General features: G+C 35.4%; 1 protein-coding gene across 1 annotated transcript in view; it reads right to left on the bottom strand.

Moving 5' to 3' along the window:
• Positions 1–9,244: 9,244 nt before the first annotated feature.
• The window catches only part of LOC149528869 (uncharacterized), an 82,268-nt gene continuing 69,056 nt past the window's right edge, over positions 9,245–22,456 (bottom strand). Inside the window, exons 3-4 of the mRNA XM_089810701.1 lie at positions 9,994–10,065; positions 9,245–9,870 (exon numbers count right to left, since the gene is read on the bottom strand). Coding sequence (XP_089666827.1) covers positions 9,775–9,870; positions 9,994–10,065 — 168 coding nt within the window. The 3' untranslated portion in view covers positions 9,245–9,774. The remainder of the gene's footprint in view (positions 9,871–9,993; positions 10,066–22,456) is intronic.

Consider the following 22,456-nt stretch of genomic DNA (forward strand, 5'->3'; position numbering starts at 1 on the left):
CCAACATTATTGTTTTATGACTTGAACTAGGTGACCAAATGCTCAATCATGGAAAAATTGGCACCCGATTCTTCCCTGGATCGTGATCAAAATTCTCCCTTGGTGAACCCGATATATGCAAATGTCTACTTATTACCTTTAACACATTTTATCAAACAGTTTACGTCATTCTTTGATTTAAGATACTTCCCATTGTTCATTCTCAGTCTATCTATATCTCACGAGCTACTTGAATATGTTGCAGTAGCGAATGAATGATACCATCAATGGAGGTCACGGTTGGCTTAGAATTGGGAGGTTGCAAATTTTGCATGGAGACTTGATACTTTTATATGTAAACCATTGGTATCCCAGTTTTATATATTTTAAATATTCATGCTCTTGAACCATTTGAAACTACATTACGGGAATATCTGAACTAGTTGAACATGTCAATTTTGCACTTTAGACTTTGCACTCTAAGCTTCTATACTCTGATACTTTTAAACCAATCTATGTCGAGTCACAAGAAGTATGTAAGGTTTTGATCTTTTCTTCTACATCTTAAATTATGAACTTGTCGAACCTTTACTCTCAAACTGATTCATATCTTCAACCTTTGAGCTTCAAATCCTAGCTTGAGCATTTGAATCATTACATTCTGAACCCTTAGGACCATTCTAAATTTTGCTTGTGTTGAACCTACAGGATGGGTCATTTGAACCACTGAACCACTTTGAACTACTTTGAACTAAGGTTCAAAGTGGTTTGAAAACAAAAATTACAAGTTTTAAAACCATGTCCATAATGGGTACTAATAGCAACCAGAAGGGTTCATCACTCATGACAAAAATTCTCATGTGTGTAAATTAAAGAAAGCACTATATGGCCTTAAACAAACACCCAGTGCATGGTATGAAAGAGTAGACAGCTACCTATCAAAATTAGGGTATTCTAAAAATGAAACTGATCCAAACATATACTTCAAAATAAATGGTGATGATATGATTATTCTTGTATTATATGTTGATGATCTGTTAGTAACAAGTGAAGAACATCTTATAACAAGTGAAAACGGGAAGTAACAATAGAATTTGATATGAAAGACCTAGCCCTTCTTTACTAATTTCTAGGTCTAGAAGTCTAGCAAAAGGGGAACTACATTTTCTTAAATCAAGGAAAATACTTCAATGAAATTTGGAATGATGGATCGTAAACCAGTTACTACTCCTACAGAAATGAACTACATTAACTAAAGGATGACATAATCAAATTTTAACCTATTGATCATACTTACTATAGGTAGATCATTGGATCATTAATGTACTTGGTGAACACTCGTCCTAATATATGTTATGCTACTAATACTTTAAATCAATTCATGTGTGAACCAAAGAAGATACATCTAATGGCAGCCAAGTATATCTTAAGATATCTAAGAGGTACAATTGGTATGGGACTTAGATATGATCAAGTCAAAATCAATCTTCATGGATATTCATATTCTGATTGGGCAAGCAGCTCTATTGAACATAAAGAGTACTACAGGATGTTGCTTCAGTCTCAAATCTGTGATGATTTCTTGGTTCAGTAGAAAACAATCTTCAGTTGCATTACGTTCCACTGAAGCAGAATATATAGCCTCCTCCATGGAAGCTAGAGAAGCAAGATGGTTGCAAAAATTGCTAGTTGGGTTGTTTAAGAAGCCCTTGAAGCCGACTATCATTCACTGCAATAATCAGAGTTGTATCAAGATTTCAGCTAATCCAATTTTTCACAATCGATCTAAGCATATTGAAATACCTTATCATTACATTAAGGATATGGTAGATTGAGATGTTATCAAACTAGATTACATAAGTACAAATGAACAAACTGCAGATGTTTTTACCAAATCTCTTGCCAAAGTTAAATTGGAATACTTTAGAGGAAAACTTGGTATGATTAAATTGTGATTTTGAATATTGAACTTAAGTTTCAATTTTATAAAGGTACTTATGCTTCTAATTTTGTCTAGTTGCATCAAATATGTAATGAAAGATGACAATCTTTCATGGACATATATATTCAAAAGGTAATCTTTGTAAAGTGGCGATCTTACAAATGATAGGTCTGTTATTATGACAATTTTTGTTCTAAATATGTTGGAAGTCATTGATAACAAAAGTATTATGATTACTCTAGATGTTGTTTTGGACTACCAGAGATCATAATACATGTTATGATAGTGTTCATAATATTGTGATTAAAGTTATTTGACAAGTCACTATTTTAGAGTGTTAAAGTCAGATAATTTGTTGTGTATAGATATCATTGATATCAATATCATTAAGGATTTTTATCACTTTTCCCTTGCTAGGAGGGAGTGTTAAAGTGTAGCTTCAGTAGAAGTGAAGTACACATTAAATTAACTATATGTACTCATGATTCTACATATACATTTGTTCTATATGTCTTATATTCTTGATATGAGGTTTATGTGTGTGTGTGTGTACTTACACACACACACACACACACACACACACACACACACACACACACACACACACATATATTCTTTAACTAATCGGGTTCTTATCATAAGATGAGTTGATCTAAATATGGTTATTAAATAATTATGAATAATGGTTTGCCGAATGGTAATTGGGTTTGTATTATTATCAAAGGTCATGTCCACGTAGGGACATGATCCTATGTGGTCATTGGCCACATAGAGTTTGAATTACATGCAAATATAAACAATAACAGAAAATAATAGATCACAATAGAAGAGAACACAAGACACCAAGATTTAATGCGGTTCACTCAATCCCTGGGCTACGTCCACCAAATAGCAAGTCCAATATTGAAAAACAGCTCTCTCATCCTGACGATGGATCATGGAGTATGATCTAAAACATTGATGCCGAAAAACTTACACAATCTCACCAGAAGCATAAATAAGAAGTTCAATATTATTACGATCCAGTGATTACAATATGTAATCCCTTACAGCTCAATACCGCTGCAAGAAGCAATTTTTGCATCACCCACAATGAAACAATCCATAACCCTAAGCCCTTTTATACAAGTATTTTTACCGCTTTAGGGTTATAATTAATAATTACATGTTGGCATAAAATCTCAATAAAATAGGGCCCAATCAGTCACCACAATCTAACAATCTCCCACTTGGGGACTAATTAGGCTCCACACTTAACAGCAAAGTCAAGTCTCTACAAGGACATGATGTCTAGTGTATTTAATAAGGAGAGCACTGATGTAGACCAATATCAATCAATGGTAATACTCGGTCTTGTATCGATCTCTTCTACCTGCAATCAAAGACATCAATCGATCTAAAGTTGTCCATTCTTCATACTATTGTTATGTTACAAAGATGCAAGGCACATACAATCAAACTTATTACAGCAGACATCAGTTTGATAAGTAATTTTGAAACAATTTTGGGTCAACATAATTCCAGTGTGTCATAACAATTCTTATCTCTATCAGAGATCCTATTCATTTACACATTCTGTGTTCTTCTTATAGTAGGTTCTCAGGTTTCTCATTTTCTTCTTTGTTTTTTCCTTCTCTTGAAAAATTATGTTGAATTGTCTCTTGCTTCAAGAATAGCCATGATAGATTTCCATGTTCATGGCATGGTATATATCTAAACTAAATAGTTTCATAATATGTATACAATGCCTTCTATCTCTTTTCATATTGAAATGGAATATATTCCTAATCCATATATGTTCAATCCCCCTACTTCTAATATGATCATGAATGGGGAATGCTTTCCAATAAGTTTGTTGGCATATGTTAGAGTTGCTACTCATTTGGACCAGCTAAGACTTGAACCTAGGACCTTCCATTTGTTGTTGGAGTGATCTACCAACTAAGCTACTAGCCCCTCTTCACTAGCCCATTGTCAGTCCAGGTGTGGCTTATTTCCAACACCCCTTCCCATAAGCCACACTATGAGTGTTTGGCCCCTTCCCTTAAGCCACACTATGAGTGTTTGGCCCCTTCCCTTAAGGGGCTCCTAGCATGGTTCTAATACCACTTATTAGAGCTACAACTCATTCAAACTAGATAGAACTCAAACCTAGGACCTTCCATTTGTTGCTAGAGTGCTCAACCAAATTACTACCCCCTCTTGGCCAGCTTGTTTTTAGTCTAAGTGTGGCTTATTTCCAATAGCATAGATATGAACATAACTTAATATCCCTAAGCCCATTATGAGATGTACAATGATGGTTCTTCGACTTTTTTAGTGTTGTTTCTTCTTGATACTAACATAGGATGTAAATTCATTAGAGCATTGTACTTCATAAATTATTTGTTGGGTTGAAAGTTTAGATACTAGTATATTGTGAAGTGACCATGTGTTCTTCATAACAAAAATTCTCACTTCAAAGATTTGATTATTTTCCATTATCAAAAAACAACCATGACATATTCTTTACGAATCTAAGTAGCTCTATTAATCTAATGGCTTTCTAGTTTCTAAAGCTTAGGCATTTGGAGTTTTAGATCCAAAAAAAATCACAAAATAGCAAGCTGAGACTAGTTTCTAGTACAATCCAATCTTTATCTCTTCCAAGGGAAAGGCAACTATTTTTATGAGTATTTACATATTATGGAATGTGCTATAATCACTTCTCAATTATACATATGTATGTGATGTATGTCCCAAATGTGTCGATGTGTCAAAGAACCCCATTATTTTTTTCATTGATATTAGTATTAAATATTGTTATTGTTATAATTTAGTCGGATTAAGTGTCAATATAAACGAAATATAATATATAAGTATTGGTTACACACATGTGCACACACGCATGCACACGCACACACGCACGCATACGCATGCACACACGCACACACACGCACGCACATCCAACTTATCTAGTATATATAATTTATTAAATATCAAATGTTGAATCATTGACGTAAATTCTAATCGCTGAATTAAATTTTGATTATGTTATAAGACAACTTAGTCGTCGATGATTAACTATGGTTGTGTCTTAATGTAATGATTGTCTTAAAACAGCGAGCGTGGTTACTTTCTTTGAAAAGAGACACATCAATGAATGGACGTGTCTCCCACCTAGGAGACACGTCCATTCGCGGATGGATCTCCCTGGCCTTTATATATATATATATATATATATATATATATATATATATATATATATATATATATATATATATATATATATATATATATATATATATATATTTATTTATTTATTTATTTATTTATTTATTTATTTATTTATTTATTTATCGATGTTGGTGATGGATATGTAAACACAATACCAAACACATTGCAATACAAAAGTCTCGTGTTGTTTGCCACTGATTAACATCCTTCAACATGTCAAACTTGCAAGTATAAGTTATATAAAAAATTGTGATATTTAACATTCAAGTCTAAAGTGAAACATCAATGAGGCTCAAATTCATCAACTTATTATTAAATCTGATCTATACAATTTCAACATGGTATCAAAGTAGGCTTGATGAAACGATCAAAGATCAAATTTATTAGCAAATCAACTTACACCTAAATTTTAAATTCTTATATCTATCAAAATAGTGAATGATAATGAGACTTGAAGACAGACTTGAAGGCGTTTCAAATTTTGAAGATTGGAAACTATAAATGATGTTAGTACTAAGAAAGCATGAGTTAGAAACAATTGTAGAAAATCATAAACCTAAGGAGAATGACAAAAAGAGTCAATGGGAAACAAACAACACCAAAGCAATGGAATTATTAGTAGACAGAGTAAAAGATCATCTTCTACCTATCATCACAAAGTTAAACTTCACATATGATATGTTCAAAGCCCTAGAAAACATATTTCAGATCAACAACACTAAAAGGATTCTCCCTCTTAAAAATCAACTCTTCAATATTAAAATGAATAAAGGAGAGACCATCACTTCATACTTTATGAGGATAATGGAATTAAGAAACCAAATCTCAACAATTGGTCACATCTATGATAGTGAAGAATTACCTATGGTAACATTAAGTGGCCTTTGTATTTCATGGTAAAACTTTAGACAATGAATAAGTGTTTGTTCCAAACTCCCCAAATCTGATCGGCTAAAAGTTGATTGCATTCAAGAAGAGTGTAATTTAATAGCTAGAGGAATCAATGTGGAATTCACAAATGAAGACATTCAAATTATCACCGCCAATTGAAAAGAAAAAGAGGCAAGTACTCAAATAGTAAACAGCCATTCAAGAAACAAAGAGACTACTCTAAAGTACAGTATTATAGATGTGACAACTATGGGCACACTGGAACAAATTGTCTTGACAGACTTAAACATCAAGTTTCCTTCGAAAGTCAGTAATCCAAACTTGGATTTAGAGAAATTTGTATACTAAAGAACCTCAAAATATCCACAAAACTTGTGAAATATTGGATTAAGAGGGACTTTATTGTTCTTTACCATCCTCACCAAATCTCTTGCAAAATAAAGATGAAACATTTCCAGGGTAAACTTGATAGAATTGTAATTATTGAGAAGAGTCTCAGCATATTTGTTCATTGCACTAATGAAAGTGTTTATATTATTTCATGGCTATCTGGGCCCTATAAACATCATGAAAAAGTGACAACTTCCAAATGATTGTCACTCGTATTTATTAGAGTTATTGGAAGGTGATGATCTTTCAATGACTTAATTTTCTATTTATGATGGACATCTTATCATATCTAAGCAAATCGTGATAGATGATAACTTGCATAGTGGATTACATTCCATAAACATACCATGAATGTTTCTATGATAAGTAGGATATATTATCTATCAACATTTTTGAGTATTTGGCAAATATCATGTGACTTGATATTTGGAGGCCATTACTTATGATATCATAAACAATATCGAAACGGTGGATATCTTTAGCTATCCTTAAAAATTGTCATTCCTAATATTACGTTGAGGTAATATTTATTCTTGTGTTTATCCTTCTTATTATTAAATAAGGAGTGTTAATTTTATAGTTTAGTCGAATAAACATTAAGTGTGAATATAAATGTATTATAACTCTTTGTTATATATATTCTTCCAACTTTATCGGTTATATATAACTTATTAAATATCAAATGTCAAATCATTCAACTGATCTAAATTCAAATCACCGAATAAAATTTTGACTGTCATAAGATGACTTAGTCGCGGATGATTAACTACGGTCATGTCTTAATTTAATGACTGTCTTAAATCACTGGTCACTTCCTTTGAAAAGGGAGACACGTCAACAAATGGGCATGCCTCCCATGTAGGAGACATGTCCATTTGTGAACAGGTCTCCCCAACCCTTTAATCTCCTATATGCAGTGATGGTGGCAATGGATATGTAAACACAACACCGAACACTGTGTAAAAAAAAAGAGTCTTCTGCATTGTTTGCTACTGGTCGACAACATCCTTCAACCAATCAAACTTACAAGTAAAAGTAATATACAAAATTGTGAGATTTAACATTCAAGTCTAAACTGAAACATCAGTGAGGGTATTAAGTTATTGCCAAATTCATCGACTTATAATCAAATCTGATCTATACAATTTCAAAAAATATATCAAACTTCAATTATTATCTAATTGGCTAAGAATGGGCAAATTTTTACAACATTTATACATGAATTCAACAAGACAACATTTAATGATAAGAAAAAATTGACCCCTATTAGTTGCAATCAAAACCAAAAGGAGAGAAATCTTGTGTTACAAAAACAACAATCCTTGTATGCACCTCAAATTTCCTACTCCTTGTGAATTTATATTTTTCAAAATGACAGAAATTATAGTAGAGTGAAAGCCAAGAATCTTCTTATTACATCCTTATTTTCCCCAACAATAATATTCTTCAAGTTAAAAAATAATTCTTGTTGAAAGAACTTTAAAAACATTGTTAGTGGATCCATGGTGAAATAGTTGGAGTTATGCATTTAACATCAAGAGGTGACTTGTTTAGATCTAATTCCTAGTTGTATACTATAAGTCAACTGTCCAAAGGTCAAAAAAGTATTTCCATTCCAAGCAAATAAATCTCCAAACTCCTGTGTTCATTTTGGCAATGAAGGTTATAAAACCAATTAGCCATTCAAATGGAGGAAAAATGTCATTCACCTCTAGTAAAAAGTTCTAGTGTTCCACAGGAAGCAACCCTGCATTTAAAATACTAGGACATCTTGGGGATGCAGACGCAGAGAGAAACAACCCTACCCACCCAGCCACTTCCACCCAAAAAATAAGATGGATACATTTCTAGGATGCCTTGCAAAATATATAGGATATTTGGGGCTTGGATGCCTTGCAAAATGTATGGGATATTTGGGGTGGTGCCCCACAGCCTCAAGGCACCCTAGGGCAACCAGCTTGTAGATGCTGGGGAGTCACTACAACCTATCTGTTTCCTAATAACAACTTTAATTTGTGTCAACAATTTAACAAACAGAAACATGATGGCATGGACAAATCATTGACCATGAAAGTTAAAAAGGGATAGTTACTGTTTTTGTCTACTCAGATGCACACTCTATCATCTTAACTTTAGGAAGTTGGTGTTCAAATATTTCTTAATGCATGCGTAATCAAAACCTCAAGCTTAGTAGAGAGTGGAAGTAATGGGGTGACGGCAGATGTTATCAAGTGGTCATAAATTTCTCGAGTTTCTAAAAACTCATTACTGGAAAACAGTGAAAAAAATAGAGAAAAAGATTCAAGAATGGCAATATTCCTATCTTCAACCATGCAGCCTTCATCATTAAGACCAATCAGATTCTCCAAACTCACTGTTAGTTCTCTGAAGATTGAAATTTTGGTCAGAAATAATGAAGACTTGGTGGTGTTGAAGAACAAAAACAGATACAGTTATAAAAGGTGTCATGCATCATGAAGATCCATGCAATCTCAAATGCCTTAATTTGGTTTGATGGTAGGGGATCCACCCCTTGGCCCTACTTCATATTGTGGCAGGGAATGCACAAGGGGTGCTGTTCCCAAATCCCACACTGGTTTTATTATAATTCAAACATTGTTTGTGTGTGTGTGTTCGCGCACACACACACAAGTGCATTCTGCCATAAATTTTGGTCTGTCGTCCCCCATCTCCTGTCCTTAAAAGTCTGTAAAATGGATAAATAATGAATTTATAAAATGATCTCTCTTTCCTCATTATCTAATTCATGTAGAGCATACTGAGTGTCATCACTAATTTATAACGAAATGATTGAACACTTAAAAATGAAAATAATAGTATCCTGTAGACTCGGATTAAATTCAACACTATTTATGAAATCAACCATGTAACCAGTTATGCTGCAAAATTATGTCATTTACAAGAGCAATGGCTCAAAACAGATATCACCTATGTTATTGATCATTAAGTGCAAGATTATAGGTTATTTGAGCATCTCCCACTCAACTGGCTGCGCCATCTGCAAATGGTGAAAGACCATTACCGGCTCAACCACATCTGGTTGATTACTAATGTCATATTACTTGCTTACTGCTACTCTATTCCACTGTAAAACAAGGAATGCATGGTTCTAGTCATTTTCATGCAGAAGGGGGCAAATTCTATCTCAACATCCAGTCAAAATAGGACCTCAGCTGTTTAGATTTCTATGTGCAAATAACATTTTTTTTTTTAGCCCATAAAATCTTCCATTTCACTTCCTCCCAAGTGACTCGATTTCCCTCTGAACTATTTAGATAACAAATTTATTGTAGCCTGAGTTGCAATATTGCAGAGAAAAGGTTCTAACTTCTTGTTCATGCTGCCTTGAGACCTGCCTTCTCAAATCTCAATTTTTGATCTTGTAATTCTTGTTTCAATCTCCTGACATCTTGCAATAATTCATTATTTTCCTGAAGAAGCAGTACACAAAGTAAAATTGTATTTATTACAATCAGGTTTACAAGAAAATCAAATTAGCTCACAAAACATTCAGAAAAAATTAATTCCACATAAACCAGAGAAATTGCCACCACCTGCTGTAGTTTTGTTACGTGCATCTTCAAATCCTTCAACTGCTTGGTTTTTTCTTTCAAGACCTGTGTCACCTGTAGAAGAAAACCATACCCTTCATCTTAATGAACAAATGCATGATGCTCAGCTTCTGCTTTGAGATCTATTTTTAAAGTTGTAAGAAAGACAAGCACAAGAACCAAACCATAACAGACTCAAATTTGTAAGACCAGAGATCAGACAATGATGTACATGAGAAAAAAGTAATTGGAATCATTGCATGTGCCAATCATGACTTAGCAAGCATAATATCAAGTATGAAAATCTAAGATTTGGCCTATGCCTCTCAAACCTCAGTTTTGCCTGCATATGCAACTAAGACACAACAAATCAAATCAAGATCGACAGGCTTCCAAATGCCTTACATTCTCTGAATCCGTCATTTCATTAAAAGATTTAGTCACCACTTAAATTGTTGCGTATAAAGGCTCTGGCAAGGAAGCTGTTATCAACTGAACAAGTTAGCAAATGTATGTTGGTACAACTTTGACAAAAGAGAGATGAAGAGACATCTCTTTACTCTCATTCATTAGTTTGGAGGGATGCCTTTCCAAAGGGACATCTAGAACTGCTTTGTGTTAGCCATGCTTTCTTTTTTCTTTAAAAAGCTTCCCTTAAGCTAGCCAACTGTCACAGCCCCTCGCCTTTCCTTAACTGTCGGCCCTGCCACGTTTTTTGTAAGTTCGTCGCAGAGTTATGTCGTTTTGAAAGTTCCCGACTGCCCAATATGTATGAATGTTCCCAGACACTCGATCACAGGTTTTAGGAAGTTCGCAAGCCCTGACCACTAGTTGTGAGTCAGTTGTCTGAGCAACGGAGAGACTGGTGGGTCCCAAGCCATGGTGTAACTCCGCGTAGGCATCCTTTCTTGCTGCATCAGTCCTTTATTCTTTCTATATGCAGGTCGATACAAGATGTACATGTTTCCCAAGAAGAATGATGGTGCTTCACTAAATGCATGTCTCGTCAAAATCAATATATCAATTGGGTGGCGGATTGCGGAGCACCATTCTTTAACATCTTCAATACACTTCTCGTTTGAGCTTCATTTCCACATGCAGTCTATAGTTCAGAGCCAGCTATCGGAAGTGAAGGATACTGAGATGGAGCATAAAGATTTTTATGATTTCCTAGAGCATTACGAAGGCAAGAATTTAAGCCCTTGGGAGTAGCAGCTCCTTCAGAGCGGTTTAATACATGCAGGAGTGTTTCCCTTTGCCATGCAATGTCCTAAATGAGTGGTGGCATGTGCGAAATTTATGATCCTAGAGAGCGGAAAATTTGAACAGCGGATGGAAAAGTGATAGAAAAAATTAATTCTGAAAGCATTGCTCAAACTTTAAGCATCCCATAGTGATCGAGTGATGGAGAGGCTTTTCGTGGAGGTAGGTCACAATCATTTCAAGGCACACGAGGAAATCTGTCTCAACAGCATTGCGAAAATCTGGCTCAATTCTGAAAAGGGAGGTAAGTCCTTACTACATAGTAAATTAAAGAAGTCTCATTTCAAGGAACCCATAGTAGACATAATTACTGTTACATAGGGTGGTGGGAAACTCTAGTTCTGAGGGCTTTGAGTTCCGGATGTATAAATTCATTTGTGTCATTTGTGGTAAGAAAGATTTCATACCCTGGGCCAGTCTCATGAGAGTTGTCACCTCAATAAGCAACTAAGAAATTTCTGGGTAGTATGTTATTCAATTTCTCCTCTTTGTTAGTATATGTTTATTGACAACCACAGAAACTTTTGGGAAGGTTTGGCTTCTCAGCAACTACATTTTGTTCAGGTCTCTGTATATAAGATGTTTTCCCAACTCACTATGAAGAAAGGCAATCAGGACTATGTCCATGTAAATAATGCATTCCTTATGAAATTAGTCAGAGAATTGGAGAGGCAACCTAACATGAGATTGTCTAAAAAGCTACTGACTTTGTGCTAGGATTTGGGAGCATTTTTACTCAATTCAGACAATGTACTTATCCAAGGATAGGGAGTTTTGAAAAAGGACCTTTGCAGCTTCCCTAGATATCCTTCAAATCTCCTTATGTTTTTAGAAGTGTGTCGGCAAATAGCCATAGTCAATACCATATACTCTAGTATGGGGAGGAAAGGCTTCACTTTCCTTGTCATTCTGTCTTTTTACTCATGCAAAACTCCAACTACTGCCAAAGGCGTTGAAAAGATTATGGAGGGTTATCAATTGCAAACTCTGACTGAAAGAGCCGAGTTTGATGGTAAAGGATTTGCAAGACAAAATCTATATGGAGCTCGAACTAATGTATATAAACCTACCCTCGAGGATTCTTGGGAGAATTGTGTGGATGAGGCAGAGATGTTCAAAAGGAATTTCACAAGGCTTACCCTCCAACAAATTCAGTCATTTGGATTCAATTTGAACATTCCTGCTAGGGTGCAAGAAGATAGCATTCTCACTAATCTGGAATTTCGTGGATTGAAGGATAACAGCCCTCCTAGAGTGGACTGGAATAAGGAAGAGGTCTTTGACCTATCAGCTTAGACAGCCCCTATGCTCAAGAGAACAACCAACTGGCTCGAAGGAAAGTGGAAAAGGAAGGGAATACCCTCTATTGGAGAAAGGTCTACCAGTCCCTTAACCCAAAGTGAGACTTTTGTTGCTCCTACTATGACAAACGTTGGTGCAGGGGCACTTAGGAACAACAAGTAAACCATGAAAACTATTAAGTAGGTAAAGATACCTAATGGCAATTAGAGGTCCAAGGAGGTCAAAGGGATCCTAAATGATGCAAATCATATCAATTATGATGTATTGGCTCCTATAATGGTTTAATACCATGCAATGGCATTGAATGAATCTATATCCTTGAAAGGATTAAATGAATGTATCTTGGACCATTAGTGTCCCAATGTGTCTAGGAGGTTCTAGGAGGTTAGTTGGGTTTAAATAAATCTCCTAAGTGTTGAAAACACCTTAGTGAGTAAATTTAATAAGTTTTAGTTTGTTTTCATAGTTTAAAACTTCAAATGTTCACTTGGTAATGGCTAGTAGCCATTTAAGAGGGAAATGGAGTTTTGGTTGTTAATAACTAATACCTCAAACCAGTTGGAAGAGGTTGGGTAAGTTAAGTTTTGGTTCCTATTTGTATTTGGGACTCCATTGTACGGGCAATGAAGAGTGTATGGACAGCACTGAGATTCAATAAAATACATGTTTTGATCAGCAAATCCATTGTTTTGATTTGAGATCTTGTATGGAATACGTTTGGAAGTTTCAATAGGACATTGGAAGGCTTTGTTACATGTTTTAGAGGGTTTGAAAGTCTTTTCACATGACTGTACCTTCACTTCTAGCGAAATAGAATAATTTCCTGAGTTTTCTTTTCTTTGTTTTGAAATTTATTTGGTAACTAATAACCACTCCATGGACACAAAGGCCCAGAATCCATGGAATGATGATTTACTAACAACATACCATATGAATCTAACCTGGTACTTGCAGAAAATTGATTGAGAAGTGTGATCACAAGCTGGGGCAGAGAATGTTCCATTGAAAAATGATGCCACAAGTGTAGCAGCAGGAGTTTGGGCTGAATAGCATAGCTATTTTATGATTGGAATAGTCTTGTATGGTGGAGTGAATGGTGAATCAATCACCAATTGATCTTGGAAAGGCTTGGAAGGGTGAGATTGGAGAAACCCTCAACTCAAAGGTTTGAAGCAACCAAATTAGGGCTTTTTGGGTTCCTGATGTTTAGGGACATTTCACGACACTATCTAATTCCTCTTAGGATAAGAGGTTTTAGGAGATTTCATGACATTGTCCAAGAGTTGAGACCTTTGGGTGGTAGTTGCTTTGTTAAATCACCAAGTTTTTAGTGTGTTTGCAGGGGTACAGGCTGAATACTTCTATTTGGTCCAAAAGACCAATACTTGAGTTTAAGATATGTTATTGAATGGCCAAAAGGGTGTTTGAGTGTGGATTTAGTTATTTTTGTTTTTTGGGAAAGTGGAGTGTTTGAAGACCAAAAAGGTCACTGCAGGGCTAATTGCTGATTCATTAGGCCTCTAGGCCAGTTTAGAGAATTTTTTGCCATTGTGAGTAGGAGATAGGTCTAGAAACCTTGAAACCACTTTAATCTACCCTCATACCTCAAATACATCAAATCTATCATGGGTTTGCATTTAAAGTAACCTTGGTTGAGTTAAGCCTTTTACAGCCATTTGAGCACTATTAAGATAATATCTTATACTTTCTATAATGGTCAACTACTTGTCTGTAGTCTATCTTTCAGTCTAGATAGGAATGTTTCCTATCCTGTCTCTTTTGTGTTCAGTCCAGATAGGAATGCTTCCTATCGTGTCTTCAATTTTGTTTCTAATTCCGTCTTCAGTCTACGTTGTTTCTTTTAGAAAGAACGTCCTTGTAATTCTTTATAAGAAACACATTTGTTCCTCTATTAATCAATCAATAATCCAGAAATCCGTTAATCTGCCAATTCTTGAATCTTTTTACATGGTATCAAAGCTTGGTATAAGTATTGAACAAATACTTCAAATTTTTGAGATTTTTCACATAAACCCGACTAAGGTTTCAGTTTTGTTGTGAAGACTTTCGTCTGTCCGAATCTTGGGGGTATTCGAATCTTGGAGATCATCACATTTTTTCGACTAGGGTTTTTTTCAAAATCTGAAAATCCCGAACTGGAAAATTGTGCCATTAAAATTGCGATTTACTGGTGTTCTCGCTCTGCTCGCATTCGCGTGTTTTGTCCTCTCTGCTCGCGCTCACATTCTGGTTGTTGATATCTGTTCTCTGCTCGCGTTCACGTTCGCATTCGACTTGTTGTCCTGCATTTTGTCACCACAAAATGTAGGTAATAGTACGAAATTTTTTCAAATTAGTTTCGCATTTCTCTGAGTTTATTGCATTATTTAATTGGATAGTATTGATTAACCAATCGGTACCAATTGATACAATGAATCCTTTTACTGAAAGCCTTCGTCAAGTAATTTTTGTTTTGCTTTCTGTCGAGCCTTTGCTTGATTTTTAAAACCTTCACAGTCCGTTCTTTGCTTTTGAGTTTGCGTTTGTTTGATTTTAGTCCTTTGGTTTTGCTCATGTCATGTCTTTCGTTCTCCCCTTCGATTCAATCTAACCTAGAGGTCAATCGGAGTTGTCAGTCAAGAGATATGGTCATTTTAGTGCCTCAAAAGTGGACATTTTAGGTGCAACAACACGAATTAAAAAAATGATGTTATATTTTCATTTTGACATTCACTTTTTGAAAATATAACATTTTACTCACTTTTTGTTATGTTTTGAAGTTACCTTTCATTTAAATTTATAACTTAAAGTGACTATAGTGCACTTTATGTTATAATTTTAAGTTGAGTTACTTTTTAATTTTTCACTTAAAGTGACTATAGAACTATATAGTTACTTTTTTAAATTTTTTTATTTTTAAATCAAATACTTATATAAATGTCACTTTAATATAATGTTTATGTATTATATTGATTAATATGATGCATAAATATTATTTTTGACCCATATTGTTGACATTTTTATAAAAATAAGTGAAATGCATAACTTAAAAGCCTAAAAGTGGACATTTTATGTGCATATGCATGTAAAAAACTATGAAAAGTGGAAACTTTTCATGCTAATGCATATAAAAATTCACTTTGTGGATACTTTCAAAAGCTTGTAAAAGTGGACCTTTTTGATGCAATGACATGAAAAGTTGAGTTTTCGTGCTTGTGCATGAAAAAAGTGAGATATGTTTATAAAATATGTAAGTGACTCCAAAAAGTGAGATTTCGGAGACTTGCACATTTTAAAATATGTAATGGGCTTCAAAAAGTGAGATTATATCTCAAGACATATTTTAAAACATGCATTGGACTCAAAAAGGTCCTCTTTTGCCTTCCAACATGTTTTAAAATATGTAATGAACATAAAAATGTCCTATTATGTGAAGAAAACATGTTCTTGCTCCAAAAACCTCCTATTTTGATCATAACTTTTGATTTTCTCCATGGATTTGAATGAAATCAGTTGCATTCATCATGTTTTGGAGAGGTGATCATTTTGCCCTCATCAAAAATCAAGTTATTGCACCCAAAAACATATTTGAAACTCCCAAGCTAGGGCACGTTGTTTGTATAAAACTCCATAAATCTTCAAAGTTTGATCACATTTTTGTATGGAATCAAATCGTTTTGGCCCTATTTGCTGATTACATCACATAGTGATCACCATTTTTGTGTTTAAACATCAAATCATTTTGTTTGGAAGATCACGTTTTTTTGCTTGGAGAAACACGTTTTTGCTTAAAATGCCCAAAAAATTGGGGTTTTAATCCACTTTTATGCATTTTGAAGTCACTTTTTTGCATTTTGATCCATGTATATGCATTTGGAGAAGTCGTTTTTGCATTCACAAGTCAAAAATGACTTTAAAACATGCATTTTTCAGTCACGTTTTTGCAAAAACGGCCCAGATTTTTGAATAGAAAAGTCATATTTTTGTTCAAAAAACTCAAAAAAATGCATTTCCAGCCCATACATTTGATCAAAAGGGATTGTTTTTGAGTTTTAAATGCATGATATTGTTTTTGGAGACCATTTATTTGGCACTTTCATGTCAAATCCGACCATTGAATATCCATTACATGCAAGTGCGGGAAAAGTCAAAAGGTTGTTTGAAAATCCGGATTTAAGGGAGAATTGGTCTTAAGACTATAAAACTTGCTATTTTAGAGCATCTTTCTCCTTCATTTTTGACATTTAATCTTCATACAAGTGGACTCTTTCTTTCTTGCTATTTAATTTGTGCTAATCTTGCTATTTCCATGCATATTTTAGCTTGAAATTGCCCATTTGTCCATATATATGCCATGAAAAGTGCATTTTGCCTTTAAAAAGAATGAAAACTCTCATTTTCACACTTTTGGAATTTTTCCAAACTCCAAATTCGAATTTGCATATTGAAGTGGTTTCCTTGTTGACATGTTTGAGTATTTTGCCAAAAGCATGTGTTTATTTTGTGTTTGTTTTTATGTTTTGCTTGTTTGCATTTCGGTTTTTTCTCCATTTGGAAGAAATGGCAAGTTCTTTCCCAAGAACTTGAGCATGTTTCACTTCACTCCACTTTCCATTTCCATGTCACAACACTTCATCTCTCACTCAATGAAATGTGATTACATGTTTTTCATCCCATTCGCCATCCGCATATGCATGTAATCCCATTTTCCACTTCCGTTTTCATCCATCTCATTTTTCATTTTCATTCGCATGACACGATTACACGAAATGTCTTACATGTAATTGCATCTAAAAGGTCCGATTTTGACTAAAAGTCACTTTTTGTAAAATCAAAAAGATGTCATTTTCTCCTCTCCATATGCATTCACACCTCCATGAGTAAATACATGTTTTCGTATCTTTCCATGCTTTCCATCTTAGCCTTCATCCGCATATGCATGTAAAACGTATCTTTCACTCACACTTGCATCTCATTTCACTCTCCACCTTCCATTACATGTTGCATTTACATGTAATCCATTTTCCGTGCAGTGACATCTTGAAAGCCCGTCACTTTTTGAAAATCAGCAATTTCCATTTACACGCATTCCCATGCGCCAAGCACTTCACAAAAAAAAAAAAGGGGGAATTAAAGGTGCTGATGGAAAGTTGTTTCGAGTGTACATCTGAACATCGTCAAGAAGGTTTCCAAAGTGTCAAAGACTCCAATTTGTGCTGATCTACAAAAGAGAATTTACGACAACTAGAGCGAGAAAAGATGGATCACATCAAATTTCCACATGATAATGGACAATTCATCAAAGACAGCTAGAGGTTATCAAAAGACGCAACACTATAATTATCAACGTGAATGCAGCAGTACAAGGTATAGGAACTCCCAATCCTATTATCATCTGGGATTGCATCGTCAAGTACAAGGCCTTTCAGAATTCTTCTTTTCTCTTCCGTCTTCTTTCTTCTTCTTTCATGTTTGTAGTTGGAGAAGATGCATTACATGAAAAAGTGTAATTACATGTAATGTGAGTTACATGTGTATGTAAAAGATGTAATGCGAGTTGCATGTAACCCTTCAATTTTTGTAGTTAGACTTGGTCAAAGTTGGTTGAGTTGCTCCCACTTTTTCCTCCCCTTTTTTCTCAACTTCTTTGCCTATATAAAAGAGTGCCCCCTCATTGTAAAAATTATCTTTTGTTGTATGCAAGAAAGCTCTGCCACATTTGTGCAAGCAAAACTTTGATTGTGTAGTACGAATTTGGGAGAAAAGTGAATAAAAGAAGCAATTGGATTCGAAGCTTTGACTGGAAGCAATTGTAATAGAACAAATTAGAAGCTTTGACTATAATTTGTGCCTATTGTCTTGATTCATGTTATTATTGTGTGTTCAATAAAAGAGCATAGAGAGTTAAGAAACAATTGAATCCCGAGCTTTGACCAGGAACAATTGTGAAAATCCATAGCTAGAAGCTTTGTCTGTAGTTTGTATTTTCATCTTAATTCGCAAAATAGTTAGATTGTTCTTACTTTTAGGAGTCTTTGTGCCCTAATTGTAAAACATTTACCATATAGAAGTACGACCGGACTTAGAGCCAAACCGGTATGTTTTTGCTAGCCTTTGAGTTAGTCAAGATTTATCGGTATCGCTGTTTCCAGCTCGTGATAGAAGTGTGATTAGAGATTCACCTTGCCCATTATTCACCTTACGAATAAGTGGATCCTTTCTTGAAAGTTAAGAAGAAAGGATAATAGTAGCACCCAGTTTATAAATCTCTCAATTTCTTGCTTACCTTGAGTTGATCCAAGGAACAGTGAGAAGGGGGAGCCTTCCCTTTAAGGTAGGAGAGACTCTGTCTCACACGCTGTGGCTGGTCATCCTATTTTGCGACTGAATTTTTACCCACAACTGTCGGTTGCAAAATATCCACCCAACACGACCAAGCTGCGCTTCTTTTGCACTCGCGACCTGCGTGTTGTGTCTTGTTGTTCACACGACCTGTTTAAGGGTTACGTTCGTTTCTTTCTTGCAACCAATTTTTTTATGAGCGCGACCTATATTCATTGGGCTCTACAAACAATTGGTGTTCGCAGTTAGGCATCCAAGTTCTATGCCTTACATTCGTGTCTTGGGCATTCACATTGCTGATTGGTGTTTCGCATTTTGTATGAGCTGAGTTGAAGTAAGAATTTATTTTTCTTGAGCTAGCGACCTAGCACCTTTTTGCTTGAAACCCTAGCTTTTCAAAATCGGATTCCTTTTTAAATAACAGATTCCTTGCGGGTTTTTCAAGCTTCTATTTGGGTCTTTGTTAGAATTTTCTAGGTACCTAGTTTTATGTGCCTCGATTCTCGAGCCAGCAGATTTTCATTCTAATTGCAAATTTGATCTGGGTTTTCCGTCTACTCTTCTGGGTACTTGTAATTTTTTTCTGGGTCAGCTTCAACATTGCCTCGATCTTCATGCAAATGGCATCTTTGATTAATCTGATGTTGGAGGGCAATCTACTATTCAATGGCCACAATTATAACCACTGGAAGCAGTGCATGTTAACCATCTTCGAGTATCGTCGTTTGGATAGCTTGTTCTAGGCACAAAGACTCGTCTGACCTTCGACCAAGCAGAACAAGACAAGTTTGATGATCGCAATCGAGAGGCTGTTATGCTTCTTAAGCTCTCTGTTATCGATGATCAACTACCGCAAATTCCTTCCGACAAGCTAGCTGCAGAAATCTGGAAATATCTGAAGGAGCTGCATGAAACATCTGACAAGAGTCGGGCATTCTTTCTGAAGAATCAGTTGTTCTCCATTATGATGGATGAGCGTATGTCCTTGCAAGAGCATCTGACAAAGATTAAGGACATCTGCGATCAGCTCAAAGCTATTGGTTGGAAAATGGAGGAAGAGGATATGGTAGTCATCACTCTGAAAAGTCTACCATCGTCCTATGAGCACTTCATAAAAACACTCAACATTACGTCAACTAATGTTGATCTAAAGTTTCCAGAATTATGCACCAAACTTCTGCAGCAAGATCATTGGAAACAGCAGTTTGGCAGCAATGCTTCTACAGCCTCCTCAGAGCAAGCATTTGCTACAAAATCTTTTCAACAGAACATCGGCAACCATCAACCTTCTCAGCCTTTCCACCACCAACATTCTGCTCAATCCTTGGATGGTTCTACGAAGCAAAATGTACAGTGTAATTACTGTCACAAGTTTGGCCATATGAAGTTCGAGTGCCGGAAACGTTTGGCTGCTCAAGTAAGGCAAAATGCTTCCCAACCAACAGCACAAGTTGTCAAGCTTCCTGATTAAGGCGAAGCTGCATTTTTCGCCTTTTGAATCTATTTCTGTTGTTTCTGAGTTTGTTGATTTTCTCCTCAAAAATCATTTCATGTTGTCTGTAATACGCAAGGTTGGGTGAGATTCTAAGTTTTACCGTTTTTTCCACAAAAACGAAGTTTTGTAATTGCAATTTGTTTCGAGTCATAGCACTCTTCTGGCAAAGCTTCTTGGTTTCAGCATTCTGTAGATCCAGGGAGGGTCTCAGTTATCTCAGAATGTTCTGACATCCGTACGTTGACCATTAAGGGAGGGTATTAAGATAATATCTTATACTTTCTATAACGGTCAACTACTTGTCTGTAGTCCATCTTTCAATCTAGATAGGAATGTTTCCTATCCTATCTCTTTTGTGTTCAATCCAGATAGGAATGCTTCCTATCCTATCTTTAGTTTTGTTTCTAATTCTGTCTTCAGTCTACGTTGTTTCTTTTAGAAACAATGTCCTTGTAATTCTTTATAAGGAACACATTAGTTCCTCTGTTAATCAATCAATAATTCGGAAATCCGTTAACCTGCCAATTCTTGAATCTTGTAACAAGCACTTTGGGAAGTAGTGGGTTTGTAAGCCAAATTTGAGTAACTTGTCTTGTGTAAAAGGTCCATCACCCTTTCCTCTGCATCAAGTGTGCACGTAGTTGTTAGCTTCATGCAAAAGAATACACAAAGTAGTGTAGATGAGGAACAACTTGACAGGAACCATGTTAAACTAAAGAGTACATGTGAATCGGATGAAGGTGGTTGGTGCAAGGCTAGTAAGGAAAGGAAGCCAATTCTAGTCTCCTAACAGCTTGCCAGTAGTACAAACGGAAGCAAACACATATTTGGCAGCAAGAACCAACTTTATCTATGATCCAATAGTGATTGACTAGACAACTCGCATGATAAAATATATATTCAACATTCAACATGCTCGATTGTAAGGCCTTCTAGGTTGCGGCCAATACAATAAATTACAACATCAGAGCTGAAAGCTCACAATCTTGAGAATTTCTTCTATCTAAGAACTTCCTATTTCATACCTCCTTACTTTCCTAAATCTAATCCAAGTTCTTATATAGCCAGCAAGACCACAAGTCGTCTTGTCAGGCATATAATTACAAAATTGGTCATGCCTTGGAGGAGAAAACAATAGAACTATCTAATGATCAAAATAGTATCCACGCTCTTAAAGATAGGTCCACACATGATCCAAGAGATGTCCTTCAACTGTGCAAGACGCCACGTCATCAAAGGGAACCACGCAGAAGAAACTCCATGGTACGCTAGATGAAACAAGCAAGCGGAGAAAGAGGCACGTAACTCCAAGCACAACGAACATTAGATTCCACGCACGTAGGATACAAATCACCAATGGGTCCACAATATGATACCAACTACACACAATTTGAAACCACGAGCAGCAATGGCTACTCCTCAAAAAAAAAATGATACAAAAAACAAAGCAATATTATTGGTTGATACAAGATTGCTCATTAACCCAAGATGCTCCTGCATCAAAGGTACTACTCGTAAATAGAAAGAGGTTGAAGAGGACCCTAATATGGTGTACCAATAGATTATGCAAGATAGTGCAATAACTTCAATAATGGAAATACCATCTTCTAGTACTCCTACTCTTGTGACTCTCCCACCTTTACCTACTATTGCAATGGGGGTAGGTGATATTGATAATGCAGGATCAAGCCTCACTTCCCTTGTTTGTTTGAAATAAGAAGTGGAGAAGAAAAGGAGAAAAGTAACTTTGAATGTTGATGAAGTGGACATTGTCAACCTACTCTTTCAAAGCTCTAAGAAGCCCAAGAAGGCCAAAAGGATGTCTGAAATCTTCACTAATTCCAATACTGGACATAATATTTTGGAGATAGCCAACCCTGTTAGACATGTGAACATGGATACAATCACAGCAGCCAGCTATGATATCTCTCATGTTTGTTAGTGTTTTATAGCTTCAGTTAGATAAAACATAAGATGTAAAAATATATGATTGTATATATATATGATTGTGTGTGTCTATATATATAATCTCATGATATTTAATATATATAGCATTCTCTAATC

This window comes from Cupressus sempervirens, chromosome 11 (assembly GCF_028749045.1).
Source record: "Cupressus sempervirens isolate cs-2001-9-10 chromosome 11, ASM2874904v1, whole genome shotgun sequence".
Taxonomy (NCBI): domain Eukaryota; kingdom Viridiplantae; phylum Streptophyta; class Pinopsida; order Cupressales; family Cupressaceae; genus Cupressus; species Cupressus sempervirens.